At 41.0% G+C, this 22,470-nt stretch overlaps 1 protein-coding gene across 4 annotated transcripts in view; it reads right to left on the reverse strand.

Moving 5' to 3' along the window:
• Nucleotides 1-22,470, reverse strand: part of FSTL5 (follistatin like 5) — a 323,965-nt gene that overhangs the window by 286,849 nt on the left and 14,646 nt on the right. For all 4 annotated transcript variants that reach the window (XM_081926023.1, XM_081926021.1, XM_081926022.1 and 1 more), the window contains exon 2: nt 352-492. In XM_081926023.1, the coding sequence (XP_081782149.1) occupies nt 352-474 (123 nt within the window). In that variant the 5' untranslated portion in view covers nt 475-492. The remainder of the gene's footprint in view (nt 1-351; nt 493-22,470) is intronic.

The raw sequence follows: 22,470 nt of genomic DNA on the forward strand, positions 1-22,470 counted from the left end.
AAATCCCACACCTGGGGGTGGGGGTTACCACAAAGAATGCCCTTTCTTGGACCATCACCACTGAACCTCTGAGGGTGGTGGGACAAAGAGCCCCTCTGCTGATCTTAGCAATCTTTCAAAATATAATGAATTATTATTTTTTTCCTCCAAAGAGTATGCTGATGAAAGTAAACCTTATAGTGTCTATCATGGATTCTGTAGCTGTGATTCCTGCATTGCAATGGCTTGGACTAGACTTTTTGGGTCCTTTCCAACTCTACAATTCTATGAGAATTTGTGTGAATATTATGCAGCCCTTGGGATAAAATTTTAAACGAGAAAGCAAACAGTGTTGGCAGAGAACATCAGTACCTTGTGGCGTAATCGTACAAGAGGCTGATAGCTTTTGAAGTCATATCCTTCTTTTGCTGGCCATCCTTCCACACCCAGTAAGATGCCTCCAAGGAAAGAAACAATTGTCCACCACCTAAGCATCTTTTCGAGACCCTCTGCCTAAACAAACAAGACAAAAAGGAAAGGAAAGTGTTATGAATCAGAGATATAATGGATTTGTTAAAGTTCCATAAATATTTAAAAAAAGTTTGAATTTAATTTATAGATTTCAACAAACAGTAGAAAACCAGCACAGCCTAATACAGATATATGAGTGGGTGGAATTGGGAGCTAATACAGCTGTTTGGGCTGTACTCAATATTTTCTAATCAACATTCAGCATCCATATCCTGACATGAGCAGCAAAAAATAAACCAATAAAATCTTGAAAGGCGAGAAACATAAGAGGAATCCACTGCAAAGGAAATGCTCTTTTTAAAACACTGAAGGACAGAGAAAATAGATAAGAGCATCTAACCTTTTTTTGCTTATAAACACATTCCTTTTTGAATGTCTGTCTACATTACTAATGAGGAAAACCAATAAAAAGGGGGCACATTGGTCTATGCTCTACGAAGGACAGGAGATATGGAACCCTTCCAAGCAAGCAGCTGCTATGAGACTGTGGCAAGGGAATGCATTCACAGAACATCACAAACTGCCAGTATATGTCCTGGCAAAAGACATGTTCTTAAGAGGCAAAAGTCATGGGTTCTGAGCCAAAACAGGGCACATTGCACCTCCAAAACACACACACATGTCCCAATTTATTTATTTATTTTGCACCCTTTTGAGAGCTGGATTAAAGTAAAACTCAGTGTGGCAAGCAAGAAAACTGCTGCTAGCCAGTGTGGCAAGCAGGGGGCGGGGGAGTCTCATATAGTTCTCCAAATTTAAAAATGAAAAAAGTAATGCTGGTGGTCAAAAAAGAGGTTTAAAGACTCTCTCAAGGCAAATCTTTAAACATGTAGTATAAACACAGACAACTGGGAAACTGGCCTGCAAGCACTCCAATTGGAGAACAGCCTTTAGCAAAGGTGTCATGGGCTTTGAAGATGCTCAAACTCAGGATGAAAGGGAGAAATGTTCTAGGAGGAAGGCACACTTGGCAAACCCTCACCAAGATCAACTCCCACCCGGAAACCTATGTCCCCACTGTGGAAGGAAGTGTGGATCCAGAACTAGCCTCCACAGTCATTTATGGACTCACTGTTAAAACAGTGTTTATGGAAGACAATCTTACTTGGCTCGAGTGATTGCCATAGAAGAAGAAGAAGTAGTTCTCTTAGCAATGGGAAAGTATCTGCTACCCTCCTCATTCAGAGTGGTTTTTGTTTGCATAATTTTACTATTTGCTTTGCAGCATATTCAGGTCATCATGCTCACTCAATGATCTCTGGATGGCTGGGATCCTGTTGCAAAGAACCGCTAAACATTGTTTTTTAATAGCAGGCTAGAGGAGCTGGAGACAGCTGGGGAAAATGTGACAGGCCACTAGTGTAGCCGACTCATGGGGAGAACTGCTTGAAACCTTATTTTTCATATTAAAAAATAATTAAAAAAATAAAAAGTTGATGCAGTGCTACTTAAACTATTCCTAAATTTGCATCTGTAGATATAAATTACCATGTGCAAATTTTATGCAAATGTGGGGGGGAGGTTGGGGGGGTAAAGTACAAGGGACTAGCCTGGTGTATGCAAGCAACAAACCATGGAGCTTTTCATTGTAAGCAATTGAATAATACATGAAAGCTGACTTTCACATGCAGCAGAGAGAACACCCTCTCTCTGCCCCAGCTCTCCATCTGTAAAATGGGAATCTTAATGACACTAGGTTGTTCTCAAGACAAATGATATCATTACTGTTTGATGGCTTTGCATATACAGAAACTCAACAGAAATGAACGCGAAAGCACAGCAGAACAGATTTGCCTGGCACACAGGAAGCTAATTCAGCTCTGTGGTGCAAGCCACACTATGCATAACTTGAGGATCAAGGTGTAAAATGGATTTTACAAGCCACTAGATAGCTTGTTTTCTTGAATGTCAAAAATAAAATTTCATTGCAGCTAATGATATTTAGCTAGTGCGCTTCATGTTGAGGAATAATTGAAAAAAGCAAGGCAAAGAAGTTTCCTTTTGAAACTAAAATTCACCTAAAGCTATTTTTTCCTACAATGCTTTAAAAAAATTCCCAAAAGCAAACCAGCAAACTGTTTTAGCCCAAGTATCTGGCCAAAAGGTTTTGTGGTACCATCTTTTAATTAAAAGGTGTTGTAATGAGCTTTTACAACTCTTTGTACAAACAACTGTTCATATAGATAACTGGAAGCTTGTTGACAACAAAACACAGGGAACCATGCAAGTAAAACAAAACACCTGGACCTGAGATTGTTTCCAATTTATTGTAATGTCATTGATATACCATTTAGAGTATAACTATCTCTTTCTCTCTCTCTCAAAGGAAACCGTAACTGCTCTCAATTCATAATTAATTCATAATTCAGCACTGCTCTCAATTCATAATTAGATTTTATTTATTTCTTAAATTGATATCCAATCCTGTTTTCCAAAGGAACAAAGATCGGCAAACATGCAAAAAGTAAAATATCTAAAAACATCTCCAATACAGATGCAGATTGGGAAAGATCTCTTATTAAAGAGTTTGTTGGAAGAAGAAGGTCCACCTTATGGGCTGAAAAGAGTCAACCCTGTCTAATATTTAGCAGGAGGGAATTCCAATAGGCAGGCACCACAACACTTAAACACCAGATTCATATGTTGTGTGGAATGGAGCACTTGGTGAGATGGTATTTACAGGAGGCCCTGCATAGTGCAGTGGTCATTTGGATATATAAAGGGTGGAATGCTCTTTCAGGAATCCTAATCCCAAGCTTTATAGGGTTTCATGCATTAAAACCAGCACCTTGAGCTTAGCCTGTGGGCCAAAAGGCAAGCCCATGTAATTATTTTAGCAGAGGTGTAACATGATAGTAATAGCCTGGCCCTCTGAACAATCAAACCACTACATTTTGCACTAGCTTCTGGACCACCGCAGGGGCAGTGCCAGGTTGCAATAATCCACTACTAGAGGCTACTAGTGCATGGACAACAGAAGTCAAGCTATCCCAATCTAATAATGATTTTGGCTGTCTTACCAGCAAAAGCTAGTAAAAGGAGCTACTACCCACGGAGTAGCTTGCACCTAAGCTTCTAGCAGTATTGATTGTAATTGTTTTTAATGGTAGATTTTTTTTCTATGTTTTCAGCAATTCTTGGTTTTATCTGTAAACCGCCTTGAGTCCCATAACAGGAAAAGGCAGGCTATAAATAAATATATAAGAATATTGACAGACAGATGTCACATTTTCATCTCCAAGGTTAGACCAATGTCTTCTCAATGATGTGCCTCTCTTCTAGGAACAATAATATAGCAGGGATAGACACCTGAGATTAGATTGCATCATACAACGGTATATTCCAATCCTTGCACTGAGACTGAATCTGAATTTTTCTTCTGACCATTGTGCTTTTCTCAACTGTGAAATTTTGGCATTTTAAAAAACAAAAGTGCAAAAATACACCCAACTGACTAGGGTTCCTAAGAAAGAGGAAGCTTGTGGCATAATGTCTTAGGAAAGCAGAAGACATCTATTCAAGTAAATTCATTATAGTCTCTTGTAGTTTTGATTTACTGATGATTGGAAGCATGGATATCCCATGTTTGGCAGAATGCCAACTTCTGTGAATTTGGCCTGTTTCTAAATCATATTTGACACATTTCACAATTAAGGCCGATGCCGTGAAATGTGGATTCAGACAGTCAGAGCTGCAATAATCAATAACTGCCTTGTTTCTTGCTACTTAAGGATGACACAGAAATAGATATACAGCCAAGAAAGCAATTTGCATAAGATTTCTAGAAAATTCTATTTAGGCTCAGCTCATTATTCCATCCATCTTAGATAAAGTATCTTTGCCACATTCCCACAAAAAAGGAAAGCATTATCAAATGCATTCAACAGGAAAAAGTAGTGAACAACAGCAACTTTCAATAATGCTTAGAAGAATCCATAGATCCATGAAAGTACCAGGCATCAAATTAAAATCTCCTGTATCCAACATAGAGGACACAAAGTCTTTCTTTTGAGAAATGTCTTTCTCTTAGCTACAAACCTTTCTGTATTTTAAAATACGTTTTTGAATACATATTCCAGTTTATGGTATAGTTCATTTCATTCCATCGTATAGTTAAATATATGCATTCTAGTTTTATGGTCCAATTTATGGTATCCTGTAAGAAAAAAAACAAGAATATATATCCCATTTATATCCTAGTGTTCCTTGGAGACACCTTGAAGACTATTTAGTAGAAAGGTAGGGCATAGATTTTCAAATATAGATAAATAAATGGAGTTTAGACTGGCATGTTTATTTATACTGTTATCAGCTTTGAATTTATTTATTTTTTTAGGAGAAAGGTGGGTATAAGTTTTTAAAAAGAAGGATATGGAGCCATTCCATTTTATCCTCCCCAGTAGGTTAAGCTGAGCTATAAAACGGGATAGGCTAAGATTATGATTTGCTTATGGTCACTCATTGAGCTTCATGACCACCTGGAGAAATAAACCAACAGATTTTCACATTCCAAATCCTACACTCAAGCAACAATATCATACCTCTGCCAAAGGTAAAGATTTCTGTTTACCATGAGCGTGGAGAAATGCCTAGTGTAAACCCATAACCCTACTAGGTACAGTTACAGATAGGTAGCCGTGTTGGTCTGCCATAGTCATAGTATCTGAAGAAGTGTGCATGCACATGAAAGCTCATACCAAGAACTAACTTAGTTGGTCTTTAAGGTGCTACTGGAAGGAATTTTTTTTGTTCCTACTAGGTACAACGCTAGTGAAAGCACTATGTTTCATCCACTGAACCACACTTGGGTTTGTCAGTCAAGTTTGTAATTCCAAGATATCTATTCCTGCAGTGTGAACCACTGCATGGAAGAACTGAGCTAGAGACTTGACTTTGGAGGCAACAAGTATAGGAATTGATCTGCTTTTTTCACAGGGCAAACAGCAAATTGAATCTGAAGACAAAGAAAGCACTAGCACAGGAAAAATGAAGCATGTATAACCCATTCACTTGATTTTGAGTACCTGGAAGTTGAGCAGAATCTACTTAGTAGGTATCTAAGGACAGAGAAAAGATACAGTCTAGAATGCTGGAAAGTCATTAACTGTCATGGTCAGTCTGAAGTTGGAACTCATGAGGCAATGAACATTAGAAGCTGCATGACCACAGATAGCTCCAGGAGAAGAACCTTGCTCTGTTGAAGAGGTTCAGAGGAAATTGAGGCTTTTAATTATACAGCCTTCAGAGTCCACCACCCCCAGTAGATAACTTTAAGATTATTAAAGGGCCAACCCTCTGTCCTGAAAATAAGCACACCGCCTCAGTTCCATAGCCTCCTGCTTGGTGCTCTCCCTGTAATGTTGGATCAGTGTGGTCCTATGAGGGGCACTAGGCTCCTCAGGGTAAGGTGCCTGTGAAGATCTGGGCTCCAGCCTTACAGGTATGGGATGTCTAATGATTTCCTGATCTCCAGCAACAGGTTCAGAGTCCTGCATCTTTGTCTGGCTCCTTGGTTGGAGACTGCAGCTTCTGACGCTGCAGGACTCTGTGGGATTCTGAGGTCTTTGATAAATGTAAACAAAGATTTCTCTACTGCACATAATTAAGCAATGGGAAAATGTTTATTTAATTACATTTGACCTCCACTCAGTACACATGGTCCCTGGGCCTTCCTGATAGGGAGCTCCTGGAACATAGCCATGGGGTTGGTGGGGCCCCTGTGCAGAACCCTATTTTAAACTCACCCTAAAGCCCAGATTCACCCCTTTCTTAGTTAAGCAGAAACAAAACAAACATTCCTCTTTAGATCACCAGGAAACCTTCCTTTCAAAGCCACCCTGTTCTTTTGTGATTCTTCCACCACTCAAACCTGTAAATGTTTGGAATACTGAACTCCAAAAGCCCCCCTACTCCTCCACAAGCCTCCCTAATCTTCTCTGTTAATTATTCAGGTGGTCACGCTGCCTATGTAAGTTCTGGATCTGTTGGCTGGATGCCAAGTCTTTCACCTCTGAATCCCTAAACTCCTACAGAAGAGAATCAGGGATGCATTAAAACAATGTTACCCACTAGCCTATTTGAACTAAATTTTCTGTAATCCTTTGTGTTCTGAAATGCCCAATTCTCTGAAGACATAGAAGTAATCTGCAGGTATGTATACAGACTCATGTCCCAAGCAATTGTGTCAATAAACACAATGAGAAATAAACCACCCTTGCAGGTCTTATTGGTGAATAGGCACATGTTGGTAAGAAGCAGCCTCTGCAGTATGTAAGTCTTTATGCTGCAGTCTTAAGTGCACTGATTGTAAGTCCCATTGAACATGGTGGGATCTAATTCCAGTTAAACACTTATAGGATTGTGCTATTGGCCCATGGAGAGCTTCAGCTATATGTTGGAAGATTCAGGACAAACTAAAGGAAGTCCATATTAATGGTCACCAGCCTGGATGGCTTTAAAAGAGGATTAAACAAAATAAGGGTATCAAAGGCTACTTTATCTTTAATAATTTTGCATCCTCTGCAGCGCCCCAGACCTAATGTTGTTCTGGGGTACTGCGGGGGAACAGGGAATGGCTGCCACTAAAATATATGGTGGAGAATATTCAGAGAAAATTCTACAAAGTGGCCCTCTTTTTATAGAGGAGGGATTAAGATAATGGGGGATGTATTTGGGGAAAGCTTTGGAAGATGCTATAAGGGGTGGGGATTGAATGTTAAGCTCCAGTGGTATGTTGGAATTCCATTGCAATAATAATTAAGAGGCTCTTTGGGTCCTGGCCTTGGAGGTTAACAATTATGCAAAGCTAGTCACCCTCTAACCAAAATGATACAGTCATAGAAATGTCTCAGGTGTGCTAAAAATAGATATTAAAGAACATAAAGACATAGGACAGTCACAGCCTCCCACTCTGTTTTCTAAATTGCATATACTTTAGTTTCATGTGCAAGTATAAAGCCATTAGACTTTTTAAAATTATCTGACCTTGAAGGGTTTCCCCTTCTATGCTGCTCCAAGAGAAAGGAAAATTATTACACATTCATTCTTCTGACTTCATTGCCTGTTACCTTGATGAGCACTTAAAATGTAAATTAAAGAACTTTCCTGTTAGGGCCAAGACTGCCTAAATCCCAGGTGTATGGTTTCTGCATCTCCTATTTGTTGCTCTCGAAAAAATTATTTAATATTTTGTCAAAGTCACACAAACTGTTTCTTAAATGTATTGCATAATTTGATTGCCTGGGTGATTATTTCTTCCTTAAAAAATCATTGGAAGGGAGTTCAGCTCTTCTTAAAACAATATCTGATTTTTATTACAGCTTTATTGTGCACAACAAGGCTGGAATATTAATGCTACTTTTCCTTAAGGACCATGTTTCTAAATAAGAGAGTCAAACTGATGAGATTAGTTACAGCCAGCTGCTAAAATAACTTTATCAATTTCTGTGATTTCCACTGTGCCCTTGAAAGTACATATTGCACAGCTTCTCTGTGTTCTATCAGAACTTTTCCTCAATTCAGATCAAGCAATGCATGGCATCAAAATTCAGAGAACTGACATCCACTCCCCCACCTAGGCTCAGCTGTTGAGGGGGTCCTTTTACACCTGGCTCATCACTGATGGAGTATGACCCCACAGGCCATGTGCACATGTTGAGTCTACCTGGTGAGGTGTGCAGGGTTGGCTTATTAATCTGCCTCTTGCTCCTCCCCTCTGCCTTTGGTTGGGCCTTTAGCAGCAACCACACTCTACCCCTTTACGTCAGCTTGGGTTTTGCCAGTTGCCAATTTTGGAACTATGTAGGGATTTTTCCCTTTCAGTGTCCTGATTGGCCTTCAACAGTGCTGGGAGGTTGTTGCTGTTTTGCCTGTGTCACACTGTTTAATAGATCTAATAGATCAAATTGTTGTCTGACTGAGCCAGTGCAGAGTTAGGGGAAGGAAATCTGTTGAGCACCTTGTAGCACATTCTAAAATATACAGGGGGCTTCCTCAGATTTACCCATGACTATATAGTGGGGATAGGATCTCACTTTCAGGACTGCTCAGCTCACAGTAGATAGTTAGATACTCTGGGTACTTAAACCAAGGTAGCTCAATTTGAGTTGGTTTAATTTTCATAGCACTCAGATTTATAGAAGCATTTATCAAGTTTTTCCCTCCACAGAGCCTTAATTATATCTAATAAATATTGTTGATCTTTTTAAACTCACACTACTGTGTCTACATGGGTGCATGGATCTGGGTCCAAGTGCATTCTGGGAAATGTTGTCATTGTGGAAAATAGAGCAGAGAGGGAACCAGATACAATGAAAACCTTTGAAAAATGCCCTTATTGCTGTACACTCTCAGGGAGTACAGTCTACTTGATTGGTGTGACTTACGGTATATCTATTTTGAGCATAAGGGATACAGGTGTTATGTGTTAGAATTCCTGCTCCATGACTGCAGTCATGGGGTTGTTGTCTATCACATGATGGTGCATGTTTTGACTCCACAAAGTGGGAAGTGAAGGAGACAAGATGTTTGTGTTACTGTGTTCCATGAAGTGGGACTATTGTCCTTTGTTCCTTCTCTTTGCTGTCTGATGCTAGAGAGAGGGAGCCACGTTGCAGTGCTCCGTGTGTGTTTATATGTAAATAAAGTAGATTAGCCAAAACGCTGAGTTGCTGAGGTCTGTTATGCAAGCTGAAAAGACTCTGTGGATCCCTAAGTGTGCCGATGTCTGTTGGCATTGGTCACTGTGATGTTCAAGCTGAAGAAAGTTTTTGAAGCTCCTGAACGAATGACCAGGAGGGAGAGAACATGACACTCAGGCATGTGTCTCTGCCAGGGTCCTACTCGAGTGTAGGACAAGCTCCTGACAAAACAGGTGTTATGATGGTATGGGTATGACACATAGGCCAATTGACGTACTCCCTTCTAGAACACAAATAAGATTGTAGGCGAGATAGCAGGCTCTGTTTATTACATAGGTATGGCTATTTATTACTTATGCATCTATCATAACGGAAAAAAGTATTGTGTGTATTGACCCTTATACATGAAATGAATTAAATAAAGAGTGAAAATGTGTGGAGAATCATTGTGACACAACAATGCCTTTGCCTGGCAATAAGGAAGGACTGTGACCATTTTGCTCAATGGACCAGATATACAACCAGACTGAAAATGGCTATCATTTTTTAGCCCAAACCTCCAAGGGAATAGTTAAGTATGTGTCATACCCTTTTCTCCATCGTCACTTTGAGTGGTATTATTTTTTAGGAGCTAAAATTTAGCTGGTAAATACTCAGATTTAATACAAATCCAATAAAGCTGAACTTAGCCGTGCATCTATTTTCATGCAAGAAAATTAAAAACAAAACACTGAATGATGTCAAGGCTAAAACTCAAGTGCATTGATTTCTATCTCAAAGTGCCAATTGACTTAAATGGGGCAATGATTTCACCCAGCTTCTTTCATTCCTATGACACAGATTTTAATGGAATGTAATCAAATGGGGAACACTACAGACTTAACCCCTTCTCATTACACTGTTGAGATGGTAATCTCATAGTCATTTTTGCAATGCTGTAGGGAAAGAAACACGATAAAGGTATTATCCTTCAGTGGCCTCAGAGGAGTCTTTTTAATAGAATTGACTTGTGTCTGCTGATCTCGTTTTCCCATAAAGCTCCACAGCTCAATCTCATGAAACTGCAGTATTTACCATCATTGATATTTGTTATCAGGTCTACTGGGTAGAACCTATATAGTCACAGCCCACGAGACTCCTCCCCTCACTTCTAAAATGGGTTTCTTCTTACTGCTGCTTCCTCAATATCTTCTGGGATTTGAAGGCATCTTGATGGCACATTGGGGGAAATTAGCATCAGCTGTATGAGGATGGGACACGATTACAAGAGGGAGAATGTTTGAAAAGTATTCTGCTGTTGGTACGTTTTAAAAACATTTGGACTAGTTTGGGTGGAATGGATGGTATTTTTAACATTCACCAATGGGAGTTTTCCTATTATTATCAACAGCAGGCATGGGATCCTTAATGCAGCAGGGGCAATTCATTAAAGCCCCTTTTCCCATCCCCATTTCCTGATCTAGCTCCCCACTCAACATATGCACAACATGCATGCACATAAATCTAGGCCCCATCTGCACTATGTATTTAAAACAGTATCATACCACTTAAAAGTCACAGCTCCCCAGTCCACCCCACAAGAATCCTGAGAACTGTAGTTCATTACAGTTCTCAAGAGTCTGGGAGAACCTGTGGCTGTTTAAAGTGCTTTAAATGTATAGTGCAAGTGGGGACATTAGCTTTCTCCTCAATAAGGAAAGTTACTTAAACAGAAGAAATGGGAACATATTCCTAAATGGGCTGCTGGAACAGAACAGGGACAAAAGAAAGAAAGAGCCAGTTGTTGACTTTACTCAGCACATAGCATGAGGGGAGACTGAGGGAAAGGATGGTAGGTAGAAGCAAAAAAAAAATTATTTATACAAGTAATTACTGCACTGGGTGGTACATCCAGCTTTATCCGTTTGGGGTTGTGTCACACTTCACAATCATACTATGTAACTTTAAAGCCAACAGAAGAAAGTGCAGCACTGCAAGTATAGAAAAAGAGAAAAGGGGGGAGGATGAATGATTGAGTAAACTTTAAAAAGAGCAAAATAGTAAGGCAAAGTAATTTATTCAAAGTACTTTGTGCACAAGACTTTTAAAATTCCTTTGAAAACATAGAAAGGAGAAAGGGGCATGACAAAATTAATACAGCACTGCAAGACAAACAAATAACAATATCCCTGAGGGCATACAAATGGCTACTTGATGATGGGCAATGAATAACAATAACAGTACAGTGGTACCTTGGGTTAAGAACTTAATATGTTCTGGAGGTCCGTTCTTAACCTGAAACTGTTCTTAACCTGAGATACCACTTTAGCTAATGGGGCCTCCTGCTGCTGCGCCGCCAGAGCACGATTTCTGTTCTCATCCTGAAGCAAAGTTCTTAACCCAAGGCACTATTTCTGGGTTAGCAGAGTCTGTAACCTGAAGCGTCTGTAACCCGAGGTACCACTGTATTGTAAATATCAGTACCTATTCTGGAAGCAACACTTGCAACACTGTCAGAAGGGCCCAAAAGCATTGTAATTGTTGCAAACCACCAGAGGGGAGAAGATCATATAAGCTTAATGAAATGCAAACTGCAGCAGACTGAGTTTGAGTTACCATAAAGTACACAGGTGACAAACAGGTACAGAACAGCAAACCCATCCCTAGTCATGATAGCCATTTATTGCCTTTAGTACCGGAGATAGTCTACCAGGTGTACCAATTACTGGGAATCACAACTGAGGAAAGTATTGTTGGTCTCATTTTTCTGCCAGTGAATTTCCCACAGGCATACTGGACTGGGTACTGTGAAAACAGGATGCTGGATTAGGCGGTTTTGGCCTGATCCAGCAGACCTCTTATTATGTTATGAACTTATTATCTGCACAAACAGAGAGAATCCTCACATAGGTGTTTTTTTTAAGTCAGTGGGTTTTTAATATCTGCCAAACCTATTATTCCTAAATACAGTCTCTCTCTCTCTCTCTCTCTCTCTCTCTCTCTCTCTCTCTCTCTCTCTCTCTCTGTGTGTGTGTGTGTGTGTGTGTGTGTGTGTGTGAGAGAGAGAGAGAGAGAGAGAGAGAGAGAGAGAGACTTTTGCCAATGACTGAAATAGGCCTGAATCTTGATGGCCAAAATGTTCTTCTGCCTGGGGTATGTGAGAAGCATAAATGCTGACAACACTGCCTACCTCTAAACAAAGTGATAGCCCGCTTTAATAAAAATTAAGGTGATCACTCAATAAAGGGTAAATACTGGTATTTGTGTTGAGTTTTGTCTTTCTAATTGCTTGGGTTTTTCTTCCCAAACATTCTTGCTTTGAAGAGAGAGTTTCACTTTGAAGCCAGAAAGGTCAACTTTCTTGATAAGACAGAATGTAGCATAGCACGAAATAACTGCAGGAAATTTCACTTGTTCTGTCAAGTCTTGAAAGAGGCTTGAGTTACTACGGTAATGTAATATATTCAGCAGGTCTCTTAGATCTGTCAGCTAAAGAAGCACCCAGCTCTCCAGCAGCATTTCAGTCTTTGGGGAAAGAACGAGAAGGCGTTTGGAGGAAAGCAACCCCCAGGTGTAAATGAATCCTTTGGCTTTTTCTGCCTTCTTCACTTGGAAGCTGGGAGCAGCTAATACGAAAAGAACTATATGGAATATTGGTACTGATTGCATGGAGTCCTAAGTGAGGCTGGGGGAGACTGTAGTAGTAAAGCCACCGCCACACTCAAAGCCCTGCCAGATCCTGCTGGTCAGGTTAGAAAGTGAGGGGCAAGGTTTGTTACTCAGTTCAGTACTGAAGGCAAATCTGTGTGCATAGAGAATGAGATCACCCCAAATGCTGTGTAGCAGAATGGAAGAAAACTTTGGCTGATGGGCCTGAATCTTCATGGCCAAATGCCTGGGGTATGTGAGAAGCATAAATGCTGACAATGTCTCGGCTGAACTAAGGAAATGCACTAATGTGGAGAAGGTACAAGATTTGTTACTTTGCACGGCTAGCAGCACTGGGTATTCTTCGTTTTTGCTGCACCAGCTCCAGAGCTCAACCTGCTGAGGATCCTGAAGATTGAGACTGTTGAATGAACTGCAGTATTTAGTTCCCACATCCAAAGCTTCCAGCACCCTGCCCCACAACATGCCCCTAAGAACCTATTTGGGGGTTTTCCACTAGCTACTGGTGATTGCTACCTACCCACTTAGGTAGAGTCATATCAATAGCACTCTCCTCCACTGCATCCCAAGGATTTCAGCCTTTGATAGAATTCCTTTTTTATTTTTAATTCCTAATACAGATAAAAAAAATGTTTTGTATCATGGTGGTGCAACAGAGCACAGACTGGCTTGCACTCATGCAGCAAATAGGGGGACATCCTATGCAAGGTAAATTGTTAAATCTAAGTAGTACAGATGATTCCATGAAAAGCTAAAATTGCTTCAGAATGCAGATAGTACCGCTCCTCTTCACCGGGGTGGGGGGTGCACGGCATTGCGGAAGGACCCCGCAGTGGGTGGAGGGATGCTGCCCACGTCATTAGGGCTCCCAGCCGCATCATGCCCCCCGGCTGACCAATTGGGTTAGCTGGGGAACATGGCCGCTTGCCGTTTAAACCACAGTGTGGCTGGGGTGCAGTCTCCATTCGCCTTCTCGTCAGATTTCCCAGCCCACTCACCCTCTCTTTTATGCATTGCTTGACTTTGGCCTTGCTATGGACTAATGTTGACCACCTGGTTGTGGAGGCCATGTAGGAATTTTTCCACTTGGCAAATTGGCACCAGCCATTTGGTTTTCGCTTACCTTGGGCCATCATCACAACTTTGTAATGTTAGGCATTGGGTAAGCCTTGTTTATGGGAGGGGAGGTTGTTGCCTCCGCCTGCCCCTCCTTGTTAAGGGGATCCAGGAGTGTGGTTCCTGTCTGAAGCCTGGGCGTGGGCTAAGGCCATGCCACGACCCCATCGGTGACCCTGGGAGTGCTCTTAATTGATGTATATCATAGGGCTCCCCCTATCGGTGGTTGACCCTTTAGAGACGTCCTACAGATGGGCAGGAGTCAGGATATAGTCTGACTTCACCCAAATGCCTAAGCCAAACCGCTCACATCTGTAACCAATAAAGTTGTGGCCCAATCTATCCCATTAACCCAATGTATTTGTGTCTGTGTGTTTATTTCTGAGGGGAAATGCGGAGCCCGGGGCCTCACCATGCAATTGACTCATCTCTTCCCTGAACCTTTCCCTGACACAACTCAACTTTGCCTGAGGTAATTAGTTGCTTTGTTCCAAAACAACAAAGAAAAACAAAAAACTGCTGATGTGCTCCAACAGTTGACATTGACAATTTCCATGGGCCACCCCATTGCTGGAAATTCAATGCCCTGGGATACCTTAGAATGTGGTGGGAGTTGTACAAGATATGAAACTGAATTGCAGCAGTGTTGTTTTACTCATTCCAGTTGCTACTCTGCTATTGCATTAGGAAGAGAGGTTGTGAACCCAATGCAAGATTCTATATATTAGTATGAATTACTGACAGTTTCATTAGTTTCCAGGTAAAGGTTTTAGAATTAGGGTCTAACTTCCTACAGGAAGCCAGAACTTCCTTTACCATTTGTTAGTTTACCATTATAAATCCAATGCACTGCTATAGCCTATGCTTGCATTTTATTGCAGTATTGTAATTTCACTTTCATTTTTCTTTTGCAAGGACATTGTGGATGCCATGTAAGAATTTATTTTCTAGTATTGTGTGCTCTGAATCACCGCAATCAGAAACTTCATTGCTAACCAATATATTTGCAGCAAGTTTTAAGGATCATGTATCTACTCATAAAACAAAGAATAAGTTGTCAGGCTTCTTATATATGATAAATTGCCAGTAACTTTGCCCTGTAGGTATAGGCAAATATTTCCGTTTTAAGGAAATACGAAATCAGAGTATGTACAGGTGCCAAGTAGCAGCCAAAAATTCTGGCTGCATATTTTTAAATAGTATTCTTATTTATAATGGTTAACTTTGCTGTCATTACACTTTATCTCAAAAAACCCAAATATCTCAAAAATACATACATAGACTTTACCTCCAAAAATCATATATATGACATAATTCTGTTGCACTAGGGATCATTTAAAGGGACACGGGTGGCGCTGTGGGTTAAAGCCTCAGCGCCTAGGGCTTGCCGATCGAAAGGTCGGTGGTTCGAATCCTCGCGGCGGGGTGCGCTCCCGTTGCTCGGTCCCAGCGCCTGCCAACCTAGCAGTTCGAAAGCACCCCCAGGTGCAAGTAGATAAATAGGGACCGCTTACTAGCGGGAAGGTAAACGGCATTTCCGTGTGCTGCGCTGGCTCACCAGATGCAGCTTTGTCACGCTGGCCACGTGACCCGGAAGTGTCTCCGGACAGCGCTGGCCCCTGGCCTCTTAAGTGAGATGGGCGCACAACCCCAGAGTCTGTCAAGACTGGCCCGTACGGGCAGGGGTACCTTTACCTTTACCTTTAGGGATCATTTAAGTCAGCGATGGGAGACTGTGTGTCTCTCCAGCTGGAACCACATCAGCTAAAGCAAGCATAACATATGTGATGATGGGAACTGAAATTAACATCTGGAAGGCCACAAGTTCCCCATACCTGGTTTAGATATTGTTGATGTTATTTAGTTGTTTAGTCGTGTCCGACTCTTCATGACCCCATGGACTAGAGCACACCAGGCACTCCTGTCTTCCACTGCCTCCCGCAGTTTGGTCAAACTCATGTTAGTAGCTTCAAGAACACTATCCAACTATCTCGTCCCATCGTCCCCTTCTCCTTCTGCCCCCAATCTTTACCAGCATCAGGGTTTTTTTCCAAGGAGTCTTCTCTTCTCATGAGGTGGCCAAAGTACTAGAGCCTCAGCTTCACAATCTGTCCTTCCAGTGAGCACTCAGGGCTGATTTCCTTAAGAATGGATAGGTTTGATCTTCTTGCAGTCCATGGGACTCTCAAGAGTCTCCTCCAGCACCATAATTCAAAAGCATCAATTCTTCGGCGATCAGCCTTCTTTATGGTCCAGCTCTCACTTCCATATATCACTACTGGGAAAACCATAGCTTTTACTATACGGACCTTTGTTGGTAAGGTGATGTCTCTGCTTTTTAAGATGCTGTCTAGGTTTGTCATCGCTTTTTTCCCAAGAAGCAGGTGTCTTTTAATTTTGTGACTGCTGTCACCATTTGCAGCGTTCATGGAGCCCAAGAAAGTAAAATCTCTCACTGCCTCCATTTCTTCCCCTTCTATTTGCCAGGAGGTGATGGGACCAGTGGCCATGATCTTAGTTTTTTTGATGTAGAGCAGGGTAGAATTGTAGAATTGTAGAGCTGGAATGGACCTCAAGGGCCATGTAGTCCAACCCCCCCCCCCCCGCGCAATGCAAAAATATTTAGGTGGCCCATATGGAAATCAAGCCTGCAACTTGGCATTGTCAGCGCTACACTCTAACCAACTGAACTAACTAAAATTAGTAAAGGGGATGCAGATTACACTGTCTGCTGAAACCATTCCAACTTTTTTTGGGAAGCATGTGTATTGAATACACCAGGATGCTTTTGCGAATATTTTTGGAACTGTAAATAGTTCATTAAATCAGAGCACAACAATTTTCAGACTATTCATCCAATACAGATATTATGGATCAGGCTGAAGATTAACTATTTATAAGAAAGGAAATATTTATTTCCAGTCCAAAGGTGAAATTAACTCTTCACCAGTATCCGTTAACAGAAAAGAGCACTGTCAGTAGGGCTGTTTCTTTAATTTCATCAGCTACTGGGGGTGAGGGATGTAAATTTTGGAAGATTCAAATAGAAAGGTGAATGTATTTGATATATTAGAGAAAAAGATAAACATTCAATTAGGCTGTCATAGTAACAATACAAGATTTCGAGCTCTTCTTCCTGTTGATCCTCATATTAACATGAAGGGTTTGTCAGTTAAACTCAGAATGTACAGCACAGACCTGCCCAAATCCACAGGCTCCCCCCCCTAATTTTGTATTAGGGACAAATTTTCCTGCTGATAAAGCTGCTGGTTTGGAAGAAACATGAACCAGTTCACAAGAACATAAACCGTTTCTTTAACATCCAGTTTAGAAATTGAATTCCATCCATCATTCAGCATAAGAAAACTCTTGCTCCCAACTTTTAGAGGGAGGCCAATCAGTAGATCCAAGTGTACTAGTGGGGTTTGCACATTTGAATGTGAACCAGCCGTTCGTATTATTGATTTCTGTGAAAGGGCTCGTCCACACTTCACTTGCTCTACGCCTACAAAGCAGGAGCCCAAGAGGTTTCCCTCTTGTCTCGTGCTTTCTACATATGTGTGCGAGCAGTTTTCTCTTTGCTGCATTGGAGCAAATGTCAATCTACAGAAAACCTGATTGATGTTTGCTCCAATTCAGCAGTAAAGAGCAGGTTTCTTCGGGGGAAAGTGGTGGGACAAGCAGAAGGGTGGGTGAGTCCTATATTATAGTTTGCTTTTCTTAGGCTGAACTCCCAAACACACTTCCTAGTAACTTTCTGTAATTATTGTATTTTAATATTTTGCTGGAAGCTGCCCAGAGTGGCTGGGGAAACCCAGCCAGATGGGCGGGGTATAAATAATACATATTATTATTATAAGCCCCATTAAACATAGCAGAATATAACTGTCACATGCATTTATCCTAACAAACTTTGGTGGCCCTTTTTACACTGGTGGTCACTGTTGGCTGCAACAATTTGGAAGGAGTCTTTTTTCTAAGCAGACATTTTTGAAAACAAATAAAGAATGTTGGTGGTTTATATGATATTATAAAAGGAATAGAATGTATTGCATCTAATGGTTTTGTTCATAAATGATATGATTCTGAAGTTTACAGTTACACAACTACACAGCTGTATGTGAAATGAATTCAAGTTAATGAAGGGATGGGAAATCTGTGGCTAACCAGTTGTTGCTTAACTCTAACTCTCACCACCTGATCATTCCATAAACTGGGGCTGGTGGGAGTTGTGATCTACCAACCAGAGGGCCACAGACTGTTAATCCCTGAGCTGATGGAACATAAGCAATAAAAAAACCCTGGAAGTTAAGTTAAATTCAAGCACATGAAATAGTAGATAGCAATGCAGCCAAAGGACCCAGTTGTCCATGTTAAAATTATTGCATTCTTTAGGTTCTATTTTTGGCTAATTTCAAGCTAAGCATTTTCATCTTAGTCATGTACCACAGCATCTTATTGATGGTTAGGATGTTCTAAAAGACCGGATGAATGGCAATAACCTTTTAATGTTTTCAGCTCACTCCAGTAGCTATTCTTAATATTAACTCAGAAGCCATTTATATTCTTCCCAATTATGTTTGTCATCTACTTCAAAATGATGGATTGAGGTAGAATGAAACATTTCTCTTGCATTTGGAAATAAATAGCTTGGCACAATAAATGCAACCTGGGAACAAGGAAGGAACACCACTGTATGTACTCAAGTATATTCGCTCATTTGGCTTATTATCTGAAAATGAGTATGATAAGCTTCCTAATGTGAACTATTTCAATGTTGCCTAGTTGCAACATTTATTGATTTACTTGGCTGAAAACATATCCTTGGATTTCAAAGAGCATCCAAGTTCCTTGGATCAAGCCATCCTAGGAAAAGTCTTGCCAGGGGACCCTGAATGCAGACAAATACATAACAACATAAGAATAGCCTGCTGAATCAGTCCAATGGCCCATTATCCTGTACGCCCATCAATCACATGCCTGTGGGAAACCAAGGAGCAGAACATGAGCACAAGAGCACTCTTCCCTCCCTTGGTTTCCAGCAACTGGCATTCAAAAGCACTGCTGCCTCCAACGGTGAAAATAGGGCATAGCCATCACAGCTAGTAGTCATTGATAGCGCTCTCCTCCATGAATTTGTCTAATTTTCTTGTAAAGCAGACATAGGCAAACTCGGCCCTCCAGATGCTTTGGGACTACAGCTCCCATCATCCCTGATCACTGGTCCTGTTAGCTAAGGATGATGGTAGTTGTAGTCCCCAAACATCTGGAGGGCCGAGTTTGCTTCTGCCTGTTTTAAAACCAATCCAAGTTGTTGGCCTTCACTTCCTCCTCAGGGAGGGAGGTTCCCACAGTTTAACCATGTGCTGCATGAAGAAGTACTTTATTTTATCTGTCCTAAATCTTCCAATATCTTCATTGGATTCCCATGAATCTTAGTGTTATGAGGGAGAAAAGCTTTTCTCTTTCCTCCATTTTCTCCATGCCATGCATAATATTATATACTTCTATCAGGACGCCTCTTACTTACTACCATATTGCTGTGCTTCAAATATATTTTTTCTTTAATCTTTAGCATTCGGTTTGTCCAGCAATTGTATATCCAGTACCACATTTTAGTCAACAAGGTTTCCTGACAGCATTATCTGAGCTTATGTGTGATTGTGCTTACAAATGGATTAGGCATGGCAGCTTGAGAACACCAAGTCCTCTAGGAATTAGATGGACAGGGAAGCAGACTTCTGTAAATACATCTCTAGCTGGATGACTAGCCCCATGTGTAAAAGGATGCCATGTGTGAACGTTGACTTCCCATGTCAATAGTCAACCCCCTCCAGAATTAGGTGTTCAAGGAGAACAGAAGGTTGGATTCAGGTTCCATACACATCCCTCACCCCCGCCCAAAAAAATGAGGTTTAGGGCAATGTAGAAAGCTTTGTATCGATCGCCCCTGTTGTTTCATGTACACTCTATGGATTGGAGTCAAATTATGTAATAATCTGATATAGATGTAACGGCTGAGAATGTTTTCTTTAGAAACTTCATAAAGGATAGTGCAGATTTCTGTGTACCTGTTATAGTGAGAGAACATTTCAGGAACTGTATCCCTTTACGGATATTGCTGATATTTCCTGAAATAAATTGTCCTGTTGCCAAGACGCATTTGCCACGTTCAACAGAGAAACTGAAATATTCAGACTCCCCTCGCTTATTTGATAATGAACAGTTTTATTAGTGTTCATAGAATGTTGTCAGGGCATCCTTTCATTTCCATAATTTATCATGCAAGTTAGTTTGTATTTAAATTATTTGGTTGCTGTCTGCGGCGCTGGGTGAACTACCTAGTTTCTTCAGAATTAGGGGAGACTGTTTGTTGTCAAATTCCAGAATTTGAAACCATGTTCTATTCCCAGTGATGTTAATGAGAGTATACCTGCTTCCTTCTCTATGATACCTCCTCGTGGCTTTGAACGGCTAAAGCCCCCACCACCAGCAGTGGTTTGCCCAGTGGGACAGATTTGCAGCAATAGCTTCCAGACAGCAACATCATTGTCATTTATTGTGAGGCCCCAGCTGGCAATGAGGCTGGTGCTTTGTGGACACACCAGTGGAGCCAGCCAGTGGAGGGTCATTTCAAAACATTTTTATTATGTATTGTTTTGTTTTTTATTGAATTTGCATGCCTTCAAACGAAGATCACAGGGCAGATCACAGCATACAATACAAAATGAGAACACAAATTACATTATGCACAAAAAAGCAAAAACAAATCAACAAACCCCCTCCCACAAACACATTTTAAAAGCCATAGAATGCTAATCCGCCAAATGCCATATATATAACGTCGCATAGACACCCCAACTTTTACACGGGAAGACACCCGAGGACACCAAAACCTGCATATATATATATATATATATATTCTGTTTTGACATGCTTTTAGTTCATTTTTTGTTTTGTTTGAAATTGCATTGTTTTAACTCCTCAGTGTTTGCAGCACTGGACTCCTTTGGGAGTAGAAGCAGGATAGAAATTGAATACACCATCATTGCTGCCACAATCCAGCATGCCCACGAAGCCGTGCCATCGCCAATGCATCACCCTTCCTACAAAGCAGGAGTGCCACTCCTGAGCTACTCCTGCCCAAGGCTCACTACCCTTTTCCCTTCTCCAGAACTCACCAAGAGACAGGGGCATCAACTGTGGCAAAAGGGTCCTTTCACCACTGGGGCACCTAGAAGGCTGCAAAAGCACCATCCCAGACATGAGAATTATGGGAAATCTCCCTCCTTCCCTTTGAATTTGTTACTATGGTGTTACTATATGTATGGCTTTAATATGTTTTTGTAAGCTGCCTTGAAAATTCAAGTCTGAAGGACAAGTTGGAAATATTTTGAATAAATATGTATAAATAAATTAAAATGTTCTCAGCTGGCAAGGAATGACAGATAGAATGGATAGAAGGAATAATTTTTGTACACATAGACACATCAGCTTCAACTCATAACCACCACAATGAATCACAAATATGATTTCAAGGATACCAAATTAAGCAAATGATATGAAATTTAAAGGCTAGAAAACTCGTGGGGAAAATAATGTATGTGATTAGTGGATGGGCAGGGGGTGTACCAGGAGCATGGAAACTCAAGTCCTTTAACACCAAGGTTGCTATTAGGACATCTGTGGTACAAACAAAACTACTAATCTCATACTGCATCTTAGAGGCTTGTCAAAAGCAATAACAAATTCATGAATACTGGTGACAAACAAGCTGAGTATTCAAAGCACATAAATATTCTGAGAGCTTAATTGTTCCTAAATGCTCTCTCTGGGGAGATGTGCCTGGTGCCATCATTATAAACTTTTAGGCGCCAGGCAAAGGCGTTCCTCTTTATGCAGACACTTGGTTTTTAATTGGGAACATATGGTAGCATGATACCCCAGACTGTTGTGGTGCTCATCTTTTAGTAGGGTGGGGTAAGAGTCATCCTTTTTATCATATTGCAGGATGAGCACTTGCAATAAATGATGCTGTGATATTCATTTTTAATGCGGCAGAGAAAGATTTCTCCTTTTTATAACATTTGCTTTTAGTAAATAATGTTGTTTTATTCTTTTGATGTTGTTTAAAACTTCTGTATTGTGTCTCCCTATCTAGAGGCAGAGGAGTGTTTGCCTACATCTGCCCTTGCTTAAACAAGTCTCGGGAGATTTATTCCTGAAGGAAGGGGTGGAGTAGGAGAACCACATGGGCTACATAACCCGGGGGGGGGGGGGAGACGCTGGTAGCTAGCTACTATTTAAGCCAGCTCTGCCTCACACTCTCTTTGTGGCACCATCCCTACAGCAGTGGGGGCTCTGTTAGTTACCTTTTCAAGACGCTAAGTAGGAATTTGTGGAGGGACTTCTTGGTTGGCTTTTTGGAACCCTCTTTTTCACACTGCAGGGACTTCTAACTGGGAGTGGTGCTTCACTAATTTGGTTTTGGCATTTAGAAAGGGCTGGTCATGAAATATAAGATGTGTACCCTGGGGCATTATTGAGTTAAGGACAC

The sequence above is a fragment of the Podarcis melisellensis genome (genome assembly GCF_964234715.1).
Source record: "Podarcis melisellensis genome assembly, chromosome: 9".
NCBI lineage: Eukaryota > Metazoa > Chordata > Lepidosauria > Squamata > Lacertidae > Podarcis > Podarcis melisellensis.